The sequence below is a fragment of the Uranotaenia lowii genome, chromosome 3, assembly GCF_029784155.1.
Source record: "Uranotaenia lowii strain MFRU-FL chromosome 3, ASM2978415v1, whole genome shotgun sequence".
NCBI classification, from domain to species: Eukaryota; Metazoa; Arthropoda; class Insecta; order Diptera; family Culicidae; genus Uranotaenia; species Uranotaenia lowii.
In genome coordinates this window covers 30,504,213-30,520,858 of record NC_073693.1, presented here as the reverse complement: position 1 = coordinate 30,520,858, position 16,646 = coordinate 30,504,213, and the positions used below count along the sequence as shown (strand labels likewise).

At 33.2% G+C, this 16,646-nt stretch overlaps 1 protein-coding gene across 12 annotated transcripts in view; it reads right to left on the bottom strand.

The window, feature by feature from the left end:
* LOC129757849 (transmembrane protein 184B) overlaps positions 1–16,646 on the bottom strand; it is a 92,181-nt gene that overhangs the window by 47,834 nt on the left and 27,701 nt on the right. For 10 of the 12 annotated variants that reach the window (XM_055755183.1, XM_055755179.1, XM_055755178.1 and 7 more), the window contains exon 2: positions 4,066–4,602. In XM_055755183.1, coding sequence (XP_055611158.1) covers positions 4,066–4,287 — 222 coding nt within the window. In that variant the 5' untranslated portion in view covers positions 4,288–4,602. The remainder of the gene's footprint in view (positions 1–4,065; positions 4,603–16,646) is intronic. The other 2 variants (XM_055755187.1, XM_055755181.1) reach the window with 1 other exon arrangement.

Here is a 16,646-nt window from a genome sequence, read left to right as displayed (position 1 = left end):
CCCTCCCTCTTTCCCATGCTGAAATGAGGGACTTTCAGGAAGAAATTTTTCATAATTAAATAATTCCAAAAATATTCAAGCAAATGAAACCAAATTTGGTATGGAAGAGCATTTGCATACGGGTAATATTTATATGATTATTTGAGACTCTTCATTTCTTCCATACGGAAGATAAGAAAGATGAAGTAGGGCCCCCATACAATTTTTATATTGCACAAGCTGACCCTGTAAACCTCGTTTAACCTTTCAAATAATAAATCGTTAGAAAATGTTTAACTTCATCTACACATCTTTAACTTATTCCTGCTCGTGAATTAGTTTCTATCCTCTTAAAGTGGTTCGAGTTGTGTCCCATTTCAAGTTGATTTTGTATGGTAGCCCTCTTTTCATAAAAAGTGAGATTTCTGAAACTTTTATACAAACACCATCTCTGACCCGAAAAACCCTCGGATACCAAATTTCATTTAATTTCGATCGTCCGTTCATACGTGATGGTGTTATAAAGAAAACGCCTCCATTTTTATGTGAGGCCCTTGGAGCCAAAGGGGTATACGTGCATAAAAGCTTATTTCGAGAAAACGCGCTTTTGAATTGTTGTGTTTGGCCATTTTCCATATATTTTTCGTGAATTTGTATTTTTGTTTACAATGTAAAAGTATGTAAAAAATCTAAAAACACGAAAATATCACCAAATATAGTTTGAAATATGAAGAATCGTTTGGCATAATTAACTCAAAATCGACCATTTTGTCACTTATACCTTTTTGGCTCTGAGGGTCTCATGCAGGCTTGAAAATTATCATTCATTCATATGGACGGCGAAATTTATTTTTGATCACTATACCCAAGAAAATATGATCAGTCATGGATCATGTCATGACAGAAACATTCCTATCATGTGAATGAAAATACCATTCAAATTCACGCGAGGTTAATAAATGTCACGTATAAGAAGGGTGAGCAATGAATAAAATTAGGGAACCAAATGGAATCTTTAAAAACGGCGCAGCAAACACTTATCTCTATTTTCATTTTTTTAATACTATTGCTGGTTAGCGTTTGTCATACTACAGCATATTGAAAATTATCTTTTTTTAATTATAAATTATAAATTTTTTTTTTTGGCACTGGTGATCTATGTCATGACCAGTTTTAACCATCATGTCATGACCGAAATATTGGAGATCTCAATGATCAATGACATAATGGAAAAATCTTTCTTTACCAAAATAATCATTCATAGCATGCTTTCATTTCGAAAAAATTCTAAACAAACGACATGTGAGGAAAAAAAATGGGTCACTAGTCGCAATTTTTGGCTCATGACTATGACATAATCTCGTCCCTGGTCTCATGTATAAGATAACTCGAGAACTATTCGAGTAAACGGAATTTGGCATGGAAGGGTTCTTGAGTACGGCTAAGGTTTCTTACAATTTTTTCACAACCCAAGAAATTATCTAATTAAAATATAGTTGTATGTTGTATAGGAAAGGGTGGTAGGCTCACATAAAAAGCTTTTTTAAGCATAAATCGAGTACTTTTTAAGTAAAATTAACCTAAGTTTTTAAGATATGTTTCATGCTTACGAGTATTTGGCTTATCAAACAAATGGAGCCAAATGTGGTGTTTGACGATATTTATGTATGTACAAAGATACTAACAAAGTTTTTATGGTAGTTCCACTTTGGAAAAGGGAGAGGGTGGACCATACCATACCAATAAAACATACATTTTTGCATAATTAAAGACCTCATGAAGCTTTAAAAGGAAGAGTAAAAATTTCAGATCTTTTCATTCATCATTCAGATCTTCAGAAAAATAAATTTAGAAATCAAGTTACAATAAATATTATGAAACCAACTTTGTATTGCCATATTTGCAATTGTTTTCAGATTTTTATCATCGTTATAACTTTGTTATAATATTTAATGGCATTTTGGCGAGATGAACTCTAGTAGAATGAAAACAAAAATAGGAAATGATAGGTGGATAGTTAAAGCTATTAAAACATTTTAAGTCGGTTTTGAAAATGTAAGTCTAGGGCATGTAAGAGAAAGCTCAAACTAATCCATTGAGTCTTCGCTGAATTCCCATACACAATTCAGCAAAGATTCAATGGATTAGGCGAAGCAATCGCAGCTCCTCCATTAAATATTATAACAATACTTGCAATTCAACACTCCAGCAGCAAACCTTATTTTCAAATCGGTGCTTCTCAATTATGTTGAAACTCGATTTAAGATTATGCCTACAAAAAATAAGTTTTACAAATTATTATTTATTTTTGGAGGGTAGTCAACAATAGATAAATATTTATGGATTTCCGAAGGAATTTTGAGTATTTACATAAAGTTTTGTATGTTGTATGTTGCATGACTTTTGAGATTTTTTCAGCATTCGACGTTATCCTTAAACTTGGCAAAGCTTTGTTGGACAAATTTACGATTCGTGCTGAACTTTTTGAAACTTGTTGCATACTAAAATGTTTGTTTTATCGTTACGAAAAAAAAGTGACGAAATACATGTACTTTTCGATACAGTTTTCAAAACAGTGTAAAAAGGGCTACTTTTCGACCCTGTTTAGTTTTTGAAGAAAAAACCACAACCGTTGTCTGCAGGAATCATAATTTGGATTTTCGAAAGGGTAATTGGCATTACGAAAAATTGTGTATGAAACTCGCTTGAAAAACTCTATTTTTTCATCCCTTGTCGTAATTATGTATTATGTAGCGACTTGGGCTGAAAAAATCTACTTTTTACAACGTTTCTGCTTAAATAACTGTTGCAATCAATCAACCGTCATATTATTCCAGTCATACTACAGAAATTTGAGTTGTAAAGATGAGGTAATAAGACAAATTTTAGCTGAGAATTTCCAAAGGTCACTGTTTTTCAAACATTTTTCTTAATCTATATTTTTGAAATTAAACAATCCAAAAAAATATCACATTTTCCGAAGTGCAAAGAACTAAAGAGCTAGTTTTGAATAATTTAGGGGCGTTAGTTTCCGAGATTTATGAAAATAGGTAACAATTCGTCGAATTAATCTGTGCACTTTTTGCCCAAAATAAAGAACATCACAAGGACTTTGAATACGAAGATTTCATTTCAATGATCGACTTTCCTGAAGACCGCGTTTAATTTTGAATTCTGAGAGAAAAGTTGTAAAAGTAATCCTTTTGATTCAAAATGCGATAATTTTGTAAAAAATTGAAGATTATTTTAAGCAATCTTTGAATCTTTAATATTTCTTGAAGCATACGTCAAATCGTTTTGGTATCTTTTACTAAATTGATAAATGATGTAAAATTTCAAACACTCAACGACTTTCTTGTATGATGTCAGTCATAGGTATAATGTTATCTATTGAAATTTCTGAAAATTATAGAATTCCATTTTTAAAACATTGCATTTCTGACATTAAATATCTAGGCAAGTTTTTAGTCAGTCATTTAAATCAGTTTTTAGTTTTCATCTTGGTTGGTTAGTTTAGGTGACAGACAAAATATTACGAATGATTTGAATTCAGGATACCATCATCTTCCAAAATTAATCATTAAAACAAAGGCAGCAAAAATACTGTTCCGTTGTTTTTTTATAACACTTACATTCAACTTGTACCTGGATTTTGAATATATGAACAGAAGATTTCCGCAAGGAAAGGAAATTTCATAATGGTTCTAGTCAATTTAATCTTAAAGCGTTGCAATCATAAAACGGTTAAGCATTTTCAGCCAGTTTGTCAAATTGACACTCTGGAACTCAGGGAGTTTTTTTGGGCTTTTAGGGAGCGTCAATGAAAAAAGTAATGATGTAAAATTAGAAATTTTATGGATTTATTAAGGATACCTTATTTTTTTTTCAATCCTCCTAAAAGTTACAATCTATCAAACTTTTAATAGTGTCATATTTGTTAGTCTACGAAAATGAAAGTCAAACACTTTGGTGACGCCAAATTCAATTTGAAAGATTTCAATTTGCACCCCTAGAGTTTGTACATAATTCTGCTTTCAAAAAATTGCAACCCTGGACCAATTTCTTATGTCTATTTTTGCAACTAACCTGTTGACAAGTGATGAACAGCGCAATCCACACGAAGATACCCGCTAATCCTTGCGCGGTTTTCGTCTGCAGAAAGATGCCATCGCCCACGTGACTGATCAGCGGATCGATAGCGAGGGCGGCCACCGGTTTCGCTTCCGTCGTATGAACGAGGACACTCGGCTTTGCGGTGGTCGCGCTTCCGTTCAGCAAATCCATTGCCACCGGATGCTCGGTACTCATTATTACACCGAAAGGCGTAGCACCGCCGAAAGGTTTTTTCTATTCAAAAATCTTTCCGGGCGACACACTTGGGCAGTTCTGTGATCTTCCAACTGCCACTGCTCAGTTTCTTCGCTCCAAGACTTTATCAAAGGTTAACTGTATAAGCACTAAACGATAACCTTTTTATGGAATCGAATCGCCTTAGCCACTCTCCATGTTTTAATCTGGCTGGAACTCACTTCAGCTTCAAATACCAACTAGTGACACTTAGATGAGCTTGATTTATCACTAAATTTTCACTGACAATTCTTCTTTTTCAAAGAAACCTGAAAACTAGAACATTTTATATTATAACTTAAAGACCTGGAAAAATACACTGGTAAACATTTCTGACAACGTAATGAAATCCACCATAAACATCACCCGAGTTATACGATGAAGATTTAAAACTCCTAACCATCACTGGAGCCCAGATGAGAAAAAAACACAATAAAGAACGTGACTTTTTCGTACAGCAAATTATACGTTGCTTTTCGTGTTATCTTTTGCCGCGTCTTAGGCACCAGCAAACAGCAAAAACCATCCCACCCCGGAAAAGAGACAATTTCAGCTAAACAACTAGATGTTGCTGCAAAAGCCGAAGAAAGCCGGTCCTCGGCATACGCCTTATGGTTGCTGATTGGCTGGCTGCAAAAAAAGTGCCATCCGAGAGAGTGAATTTCACTTTTCACGAAACAACAAAACGTCCAGCAGATGTCCAATCTGGCCATGGGTGGTGATGCTGGCTGCTCCGGTTACTTCTTCTGTTATTTTCGCAGCATAAAAGATGGAACCCTGGAATTAAAATGGAGAAGAAAGAAAATGTCGTTAGATTTTTTTTTTCTTCTGTGGCAGTCGTTGTTGTTTTGGGTTGAGCTGAGGACATTCGTCACGAAATGGGGCGATGCTGATTGGGTCGGACTGTCCGGGCCCAAGAAAAATTCTCTCGGGAAAATGTCAGCCCCATCGGTGGACCGGGCTTATCGGTTGACATCGGTACTCTAGAGAAAGCTGGACCACGAGAAATTTTTTTTCCTCAAGTACAAGCTTGTTGTGGTTAATTGACTAAGAATCTTTTTTTCGAATCGTGATAATGAGAAAATCAATTACATTTTGTTAAGGAAAGAAAGATTTTGATTGTGGTTTTCGAAACATTAAAAAAATATCATATGAAGAGATTAATCACGGTACAAATTACTTAACTCATCGGCCTTATCGGTGAAAAGTGATGTCCTTTTCAGTAAGGCCATCTTAAGATTATGATATTTATACAGTACCGTTAATAATTGTATAGAAATTGGTAGCACGCGCACCCTTACTTCGACTTTGAAGTTCCCTAACTTTTTAATCTTTTAATATTTTATGATCAAATTTTCTGCGAAATATAAATCAACTATCACACTATTTTATCACAAAATTTCAGCTTTCTAAAGTTTGTGAGGCCTGAGATACAGTAATTCTACGAAAATCGGACTTTTTGGAAACTTGAAATGCGATTTCTATACAATTTTGGACGCATGTTTACATAGGAAAATCATGTTATATGTTCAACAACCAGTAAATCTATTTGAATCAAAAGTTCAAATCAATATTGTGAGATTTAGATTTCAAAACGCAAATGGATCCTTTATTCCAGTTTTTTTTTCTTTAATGCTATTGTCAGACATTTTTTGACTGATTTGTGAATGTAAAAGATTTTGTTCTCATGAATCGTCCAAAATTCTATAGAAATCGTATTTTAAGGTTCATGCCTGAAATATTGAACATTGCGTAACTTTTGATCACATCGATAGAACTTTTCAAAAACTTCAGACATTTTAACTTTCTATTTCAACAATTTTTTGATATGAGGCCCTTGGAGCCAAAGGGGTATAAGTGACAAAATGAAAAAAATCGAGATAACCATCTGGAACGAATCCTTGACTGTCAATCATCATATGCTATTTTAATCATAATTTTATTTCACTATTTTGTTATGTTTAGATCTTGTTGAAAAAATCCTGCTAACTGGAATTTCCTTTTTGTTTGGAGCCAAAGGGGTATAAGTGCAGCACTTATACCCCTTTGCCTCCAAAGTCCATTAAACTGATGTACTTATACCCCTTTGCCACCAAACCTAACTTGATTTCAAGAAAGTAATGTTTTTTTCATCGGGACCAAAAATTTTTAAAATAAATATAATTCACTTTCCCTTTGAACAGCTGATGATGTTTAAAAATTTACCATCAACTGTGATTCATCTGATTGCATTTAGTGATAATTCTAGTAGAAAATAAAATTAATATATTTAATTATTTTTTCTATTTCAAAAACAAATTAGCGGATCACAAATTCCTGATTTCTGGATATATGGAGTGTGTTACGGATTAAAGGCTTATCAAGTACAAAAAATGCATTTGTACGAGATAATTGGGTTAATATTGAAGCCCCTATCGTTCATTTACTGTAAAAAATCAACTCAGAGTGACCGCAAGTCCCATTCCAATACCCAATTGATTAGGCAAAGACATACAAAACATGTGGTGATTGGAATTTAGTGGAAAACACCTTTCACGAATTATTATAAATTAATCCTGATGAAAAAACGTTGTTTGGAGAGATTTACTACAAGTTGCCAAGACCAGGTCGATCTTCAGCCATGAAATCTCTTAACCAACTGTACCAGAGTATATTTCTCATCAAAATAACAAAATATATTGAAACAAAAACTAATTGACTCTCGTAGCAATGAATATTTATGGTTTCTTACCCATATCAACAAGATAAAAAAACCTGGATGTGAAATTTGTTGGTGGCAAAGGGGTATAAGTGAATTTATTTGGTGGCAAAGGGGTATAAGTGTATGTGTTTGGAGCCAAAGGGGTATAAGTGCCAAATTTAAAAAATGTGTCGCCTCAATAAACGCCGAATAAACGTTGTTTTTTTGGGAAAATGTTGTAAAATGCTTTGTTTTTATTTAAGAAAATCATTCACATGAAAAAAATTCATAAAAAATATCTATGGAATTTACTGGAACGCAACGCAGTTCAAGTGCTTTTTTCTCGAAATCAGCTTTCATGCACTTATACCCCTTTGACTCTAAGGGCCTCATATGATAGTGTGATAGTTGATCTATCTTACGCAGAAAATTTGATCAAAAAATATCATCAGAGAAAAAAGTTATGTAAGTTCAAAGTCAAAATGACAGAGCGCGAGCTTCCAATTTCTATACAATTATGAACGGTACTGTATATACGGATAGAAAGTAAGAAGAAATTAAAGATGGTGAAAACAAGCGCTACTTTTATTTGGAAGCATTATCATCACGTACCAAATTTTTCGCAATAAACTGTAGAGATTGTCATTAGGTAAACGGTTGTTCTACAAGAGCCAAAAAAAAATTTCGTTGCTTATCAAATTCCGACATTGCGATTCAAACACAAAACTTAACATAAACTTTTTGGAGTCATGAATTGTTTTTCAATAGGCAAACATTTCAAATTGAACTCAATTCGAAACAAAATAATCTGTATATGTACTAATGAAAATGAACTCCTCATACAAAATCAACCTAAGTATGTAATGGCATGAAATGTTCAAGCAGTGATATTCATCAAATTTGGTACACATAAATTTTTTGCAGAATCAATACGATTTGTCACCTCTCCTTTCATATCTCAAAGAAATTTCCATAAAAAATCTTGGCAAAAAGAGACAGAAATCAAACAATAAAAAAAAATTATCAAAATTTGTATTTATTTAATTGGAAAACTCCTCATTCTTCAGAAAAAAGAGGGAGATCTCATTCAAAATCACTTGTTAAACAACTACAATCTCACAAATATGGTTAAATGAAAAAAAAATCAAATGAAGAACTAGAACACTTCAAACCAACTTTCAACCAACTTTAAAAAATGTAAAAAAAACAAAACCATTCAAAAAATCAGAAATAATTAAAATTATTAATATTATCGGAGAAAATTGGTAAATCTTCTTAATAAATCCGACAATATTCACATTAAATTGCTAAAAAATTCAAAATTGAAAATTCTGGGAAAAAAATCAAAATCATCAAATTCAAATTATCATGCCTTATAAATTTAAAAAATGCAATGAATGAAAAAAATGAAAGAAATAACTCGAAATTGACAACTACAAACATTATAAACTTAACTAAATGGTAAAAATATTAAATTTTATAAAACAAACCAAATTCAAAGCTGTAGATTAGATAATCTACATTAGACCGGAACAAATTTTAAATCCTTCTTTTGTCACTTGGAGAAACACCAAGTGAAAAGGGGGGAGAAATAAAAAATAATTAAGATTTCCAATATGCAATGAACTTGCATACAATCTACATTTTAAAAAAATCGAAAAATTGAGTAATGTTGGATCGAAGATTTGAACCAATATCTAATTCAAAAGGTGATATAATTCCTATCTGCTACAATTTTACTTTCGCTCTTTTAACTGCTGAATTTTCGAATAGTTAAATGGTTTTAGAATAGTTCTTTTTGCGAGGCCCCTGCTTTCCTCCACCCCTCCCACTGATAAAAGGAAAGGATCTCAAAAAATCAAAGAAATTTTATATTCAAATAGCATCCCATGCCAAATTTGGTTCCATTCACTTGATTAGTTCTCGAGTTATGCAAAAAAATTGGTTTTGGGAGCCCCTGTCTCACCGTTTTATCTCCCCACTGAAAGAAGGGAGAGGTACTGAATATTCATAAAAATATTCCTCGAATAATACCTTCGCATGACATATTTAATTCCATTTGCTTGACTATTTTTCGAGTTATAAAAAATGTATCTATGCTCCCTTCCTCCCTTCCTATCTTCCCGCTGAATGAAGGCAGAGGTCTCAAATCATAGAAACATTTCCCGTATTTAAATACCCTCCCATACTAACTTCGGTACGACTTGCTTGACAGGTTCTCGAGTTGTGTAAAAAAATGTGTGGAACTTTTCTCCTCTTTCCTATCCGCTCACTGAGGAAAAAAGAAGTAGTACCAAATATTCAAAGAAACATTCCTCGTACCCAAATGCCCTCCCATGCCAAATATGGTTCCATTTGCTCAATCAGTTTTCAAGTTATGCAATAAAAATCGTATGAAAATCCCCCTCCATCCTTCTTGTCCCCGTACTGGGAAGAAGGATGATTAAAATCGCCTTAAAATACCTTTCATGCCAAGTTTCACGAAAATCGGTTCAGTAGTTTCCGAGTTTACAGAGACCAGACAGACAAAAATATTGTTATTGTTTGTTATTTGGTCGTTTCTGCCATTCGCCAGTTTAGTTGTGTTTATTTAATTTTTGCCTCATTTCTTCACAATTTTCGTATTATTATTGTTTTTTTAACGTCATTTACGTTTTCTGTCATTTTCGTGTGTTTTTAGTATCAATTCTGTTTCAGATTTTTATCTTATTATTGTTTTTTTTTTAATTGGCCGCCGTCGTATGACTTCAATTTATTATGAACTTATGTGATTGAATCCTTTGATGATCTTATTGATCCTTATGAAAAAAAAAGGGTTTGGGGATAGTAATACCGATCACTTTTCCTAAAACCGGTATTGAGGGCTCATTTAAGCGGGGGTGTAGGGTCTAACACTTTCAAAAAATCGATTTTTTTATTTTTTTATTTTCTTATTGTAAAACATTTCAAGAATGTTGTGTCAAATTTTCAAGTCAATTGAAGCAAAACTGTAGACATTAAAGGATTTTATCTCCACCTATCTAATACTGCAAGAAAGCAAGAGCAGAAACTTCAAACGCGTTTTTCTCGAAAGCACATTTTTAAAGTCCGTGGACATCGTCATTTGAAAACTACTTATCCGATTCTTTTCAAATTTGGAACATATTTTCTACATATAAAATACCAGACCCCAACGTTTTTCTTTTTTATTTTTTTTTACTTTGAGGAGATTTTACAGATAAAAAATGGCGGATTTTTTCGTGAAAAATCGTAGTTTTTACTGCAAACAGCCACAAAAATTTCATAAATTTTTTTTTAAGTTTAATAAAAACGTTGGGGTCCAGAAAAACATTCATTAAAAATATTTTTTTTTTTTTTTTTGTAGCGGCCCACCACACTCCCCCACACCAAAAGGCTGAATTGAGCCCCCTGGTAATGGACGCTACTGTTCTCAGCATGTCTGGCAGCAAAATGATAATAAGAGTAAACGCGAGCAAATTTTAATCATGCTGAGAACACAAATATTTATAATGTCGTGCGAGGAAATGTATTATTTAACTAAATTGACTACAATATGAAATCTCAATGGAAAATAATTTCCTTTGAAGAGATTCATTATTCGATATTTACTAATATACTATTTATTTATTGCTAATTTTATTATGTTATGTTCAATAATTTTATAAGATAAAATACAAACTACAAGATTTTTAAGAAAAATAATATTAGATATTAACGCTACAAAAGTACAAAAGGTAAACAAAACAAAGACTGGTTGATGATCGACTGTTTTAATGGTTCAATTTTTCTTTCAAAAGCTGTATCACTTTGGTTTTGAACATGGAACGATTGGTTATGTTTTTAATATCCGTTGGTAAGGTGTTGTATTTAGTAGGTCCAATAAATGAAATTCTTTTTTGCCCTAATGATGTTGTGGATCGGCTTCGTTGCAAGAAATCTGACTGGCGAGTGTTATGAGTTCGCAACCCCGTAGTAAAATGGAGGTTTTGAATATTTTCAATTGAGTGTAGATTATCATAGACATATACAACAGTTTGCAAATCACAGAGTTCAGATATTGGAAGAACGTTATGCGTTCTTAAAGAGTAAAGCTGAAGGGTAGGGAATAACAAAGGGAGCTTTAAGATGTTTTTCAAGCATCTATTCTGGAGCGTTTGAAGTTTCTGTAAGTGGGACAAGGAGGCTCTTCCCCATATCATAATAAGGTAGTTCAATTGAGAGTGGATAAACGCAAAATAAAATTTAAAGAGAACATGTTGTGGAACAAAATTTCTCAGTTTCCAAAGAACACCGCAAAGAGGAGTAATTTTTTTTTCCAAGTGTTCAATGTGACGATTCCATGAGAGAGTTTCATCTAAGTAAATTCCCAAGTATTTAAAATAACTAACTCTCTCAATAGTATTTCCATTCATAGCTGGGTCATTAGTACGAAGTAGCTTTTTATGCGAAGAACGAAACAACATGTATTTTGTTTTAGTATAATTTAGTGAAAGTAGGTTTGAATTGAAATATTTTGAAAGCAGTTTTAGGTCGTCTTCAATGTGCTGAATTATAATATCAGGTGAAGTTTCAGAATAAAAAATTGCTGTATCATCGGCAAATAAACGTGCTGTGCCTTTAAGTTGAAGGTTACATAAATCATTGACATATAAAAGGAAAAGTAATGGCCCGATATTACTCCCTTGTGGTACACCGATATCAATATTTCTTAATTCGCTTCTTGTGTTTTCAATAGCCACAAACTGCTTGCGACCTTCTAAGTAGCTACGAAGGATATTATTTGCTGTTCCTCTTATCCCGTATTTATACAGTTTGGACAATAATATGTCATGATTTAGAGTATCGAAGGCTTTTTTGAGATCCAAAAATAGTGCCCCAACAATATTTTTTGACTCTATTTTACATATGATGGAGTCAACTAATTCTGAGATGGCAATTTGAGTGCTCGAACCTGATCTAAATCCATATTGCAGTTTATAAAGTATATTGTTCTGATTTAGAAAGTCTACAATTCTATTAACAAGAAGCTTCTCGAACACTTTACTAAAAACGCTTAAAGTCGAGATAGGGCGATAGTTATTGACGTCAAGCAAATCGCCAGCCTTAAAAACAGGGATGACTTTCGCAATTTTTAGACAGTTCGGGAAAACTCCTGACTCCAAAATTTTATTAAAGTATTGTGTAAGTATGTGCGAGAATGTTTCGTGGTTATTTTTCAAGACATTAACAGGGAAACCATCTGGTCCATGACCCTTTTTATTTTTAAGTGAAAAAATTACAAGTCGAACCTCGTTTACACTAGCGGGCCGTAAGAATATTGTATTTTCTACCTGTTCGATTTGAGTCAAATGATCATTTTCAGTATTTACTGGAATCTTTTCAGCCAGGTTCTTTCCAATTGTGGAAAAGTGTTTGTTAAATTTCTCACAAATCTGTGTACTATTGGTTATAACACCTCTTTCATCTGAAAGGTTAATTGAGGAAGTCGTTTTAGATTTACCTAAGAGCGTATTAATGTTTCTCCAGAGCTTTGAATGTGGTGAATTATTTAATAAGCGCTCGTAATAGAGCCTTTTACATTCTTGTTTTTTTGAACTCAATTTTTTATTTATGTGAATTAGCATCTCTTTTAAATTGATATCATTTGGATGCTTTTTCGATCGTTTTAAATAATTCTCTTTTATTTTGATGAGTGTCCATTTTGCTCGGATTTTTGGACTTCAGATGATTCTGTGCTGAGATACAGTGTCCACCGCAAATCCTGTTTTCTAAAAGGCATCCTCGAAAGTGCTCCGTCACCGGCTCATTTTTTAATATTTTTCTACGAAAAAATTACTAAATGTTCTTTTAACATGGCCCCTATGATTCGATTTTTTTCAAATGCTATCCCGGAGAATTCAAAATATTTTAAACGTGTAAAAGACCTGGAGATAAGTTCAGTGTACTGTCTTCAATTAGCCTTGTTGGCTGCGTAGAAGATAGTTACTGCTACCTTGAAATAAAAACTGTTAATTAATCATGTGTAAACATTGCGGAAGAGTATATAAATTTAAAAAAAAAATAAAAGCTCTGATTAGAGGTGCAAATTGCAAAATTTAATTCACATTTTTGATACCCTCCATAATACCCTTATCACCAACTAACATTCTCGGATTAAGAAAAATGACCAGATAGATATTTTAATTTTTTTTCATTTCATCATTGATCGTCTGGTTTGTGCTTCATCAAGAAATATTTTCCTAGTGACAATTGGGAAGTATCATGAAGATTTGAAACAAAGAATACAAAATTCAAAAAAATAAATAAAATAATTAAATTCAAATTCCTTAGAAAAACAGATATAAGAGTTTAAAAATTCAAGACTAAGAATCAGGTTATATTCAGAACCATAATTCAGAACCAAACCAAAGTCAAAGGGGTATAAGTGCAAAAATGATCGATAGAAAAAAAAACCAGAATAGAGATTAAATGTATAAAACATAAAATCAGTTACCATTGAAAAAAATCAGATAAGGAATCCAAATGAGTTTAGTACCTTAAACAAAGATCCTGAGTTCTTAAAATCCAGAAAAACTATGAAACTGATCTTCAGTAACTGAATAAACAATATAAGACTTGAAAATCTCAATGAATTGAATCTGGATAAAAATAAGATTAAAAACAAAGAAATATGTTTGTTAAGAGAATCACTCAATGATATTAGCAACTTAACTATTAGATCATTTTTATGATAAGTTGAGAATGATCATTTGGAAAATGATATGCTGAATTCAGAATATTTACTTCAGTAGATGATAAAATTAATTAAATCAGTTGAAAATGTTTCAAAAGAAATTTCAAGTCTAAGACAGAAATAAGGATGGAAATTCAATAAAGAAACTCTGTACTATCGTTGATTGTTGATTATTTAGGCAACTACAATTTGTTAAAGATTTTATTATCAAAAATACTAAGGGAAAAAGGTTTAGAATTTATAAACCAACGGAAATTTAAATAATAATGATTGAAAAGTGAAATGTTGAAATAATACCCAGTATTAACCCGGATACTGCCTGGGTAAAATTCTGAAATGTTCATCATAAAGCTTCTCTGTTTTGGCTAAATTCGCTGCTATTTTCATGCAGTAACCATTACTGGGAAAGTTAACGTAATAATAAACATTATTATTGCAAGACGTATGCAATGAAAATGAGGTGACGCTTTTCTTTATTTTTCCTGTTCTGTACAGAATATCCTGACTGACATGTTCCGATAAAAAATATGAAAATTTCAGGTGTTTTGCCTCATATTCTCCTTATTTTTTTTTTCGGTTTACACAATTTTTGTCCACATTTTGGGTTGAAAGTTTTGAAATTCAATACCAAGATTTCGATATTCTTAGCCCGCAAAATGCTGAAGAACTTCTTTAAGGCTTACTCTAGGGGGCCCCTTGACTTATGCAAGAGAAAAACTATTCTAAATATTCTATATTTAACGGGGGCCCCATTAGTTGTTATATTTCGAGTTTTCATTCCGATTTTCTAGTTTTGATTTGTTTTCATAGATTTTTTCAAATTGAAGTAGTATGATTAAAGTAATGTTAACTGTGTAAACTTTTTTCCATCATTTACTTAAAAATTCTCCCAATACTTCACTTCAATGCTTATCAATGCTTCGCCATATCCGTTGAAAGTGAGATACAGCGATTTCTAGTTTACAGGCATTTTAGAATTTTAAAAGGGGCTTCGACGTCCCCAAAAAAATACAACATTGAAGGTCTCTTGAATTCCTAAAAGAATCCAGGAAAATTCTTTGAAAGGCAAAAATGTTACAAATTTTCCAAAGATAAAAAAGCTACAAATTTTCTATACACTGCTAAGTTTATTTCAAATACCAAAGATACCGGCCTTGGGAGGACTTAAAACCGGTATTGGGAAAATAGCCCGGTTTCACCGGTATTACTATCCCTATATGGATTGATTTCTAAAATCTCAGTTGACAGAAACGATACCCATCATCGCAAGTGATATTTGTTATCGAATTCGTAGCTAATTGACAGCCAATTTCGAAGACCGATTTTCCTCAATAGGGCACATATGTCTAAAAATAGCAGGAAAACCGAAAACGCTTATCGGCTACAGTAGAAAACCCACATTAAACCTGTAGTGAAATAACCGAATTACGTGAAAGTAGTCGACACAATGCCCCGATGAGTGGGCGGTAACCATTGCAAATTTACATGTTTTCCTATACAGTTTTCATTTTGGAATGGTCCACTTTCATCGATTATGCACGATACAGTTCAGTTTGGCGGGAAAGGGCCGACTACACTATTTGTAGTGTTTGGAAAGGCTGTCGGGCTACAGACAGATGGATATAATGCGCGTTAGGAAAAGAAGCAAAATGAGTCAAAACATTGCTTTTTGAGACGGTGACTTGAATAATATTCAGTATGCATTAATTTTCTTTTTTAAATTTCCAAAATGGTTAACCAGTTTTTTTGGATTTTAAACAGCAATTTGAAAAAAAAAACAAAAATCGACATTTTTTCCAAAATAAGACAGGGTTGAATATTCAACGACTGGTCTATAGTTAGTCAAAACTAAATCAGACATTAACATTAAGGGCAAAAGCATGAGGTCGGTTTGTTTCTGATTGAGTAGTTGCTGGTTGAGTAGAGTTTTCGTATTAACACGTCGATAACATGTGTCCAATTATGCCGATGCGAATGCAATCATCGTCAGCAGTAGCTCAAGAGGCTTCAATATTTCAAAAGAACATGTCTAAAGCTGGTGAGGAAAACAATCGATCAAGACTCATCAAATCAAAACAAACCTTCGACTTTCAAAATTCTCAAATCAAACATTAGTAGAATTATATACCTACATACGATTCTCAACAGATATGAACAATCACTAAAAACAACAGTTGAAATCCGTCCATTTTCAACACACACACAGCGAGACATCCATCAAACCGAAATGCCATTAATCCACTGGACCACGAAACCGGTTTATTTTTTACCCCCAAAGGTTGACCTCCAAAAGAGTATTCCGAAAAATTCGCGATCATCAGGTTTTTTTCTGCTACGATTTACGCATCGGGAGAAAAAAAAAAACACCAAAAATGACTCAAGCATTCAAACTTTAAAAGTGTCGCCCTAGATAACGTAATCCCAGTCGTTAAAAAGTATCACCCTCGACGTCTATCTGACTCGTTCCATTCAGAAACACCCGAAATACCAGTACATAGTGTCACCAAACGGTGTAACGTTGTTTGTAAACAACCCCCAACAAACTTCAATGCGAGCTGATGTGTCACCAACACACGAGAATCGCGACTGCTCTGCTTCTTTGATGACGCCAGTCAATGTAGGACTGGAAAGTTGTGTGACCGCATTGGAACTTTACATATTTTTGCATCCAAACAGCAGCGTGAGCTGGTCATCTTCGTTGCTTGCTTCATGGAATCGATCTGGATTTGGTACATTTTCGAACGGAGCATAAATAATCTTATTGGCAAAAAGCGTGCTACGTGGAGCAGATAAATTTGTCACTGAACAACTTTCGATGGCCGTGTTAAAACCGACGGTAAAAGTTTCGTTATCAGACCGTTTGATTTGAAGTACCTGTCCCGGAATAGTAGAGGAGATAAGAGCTAC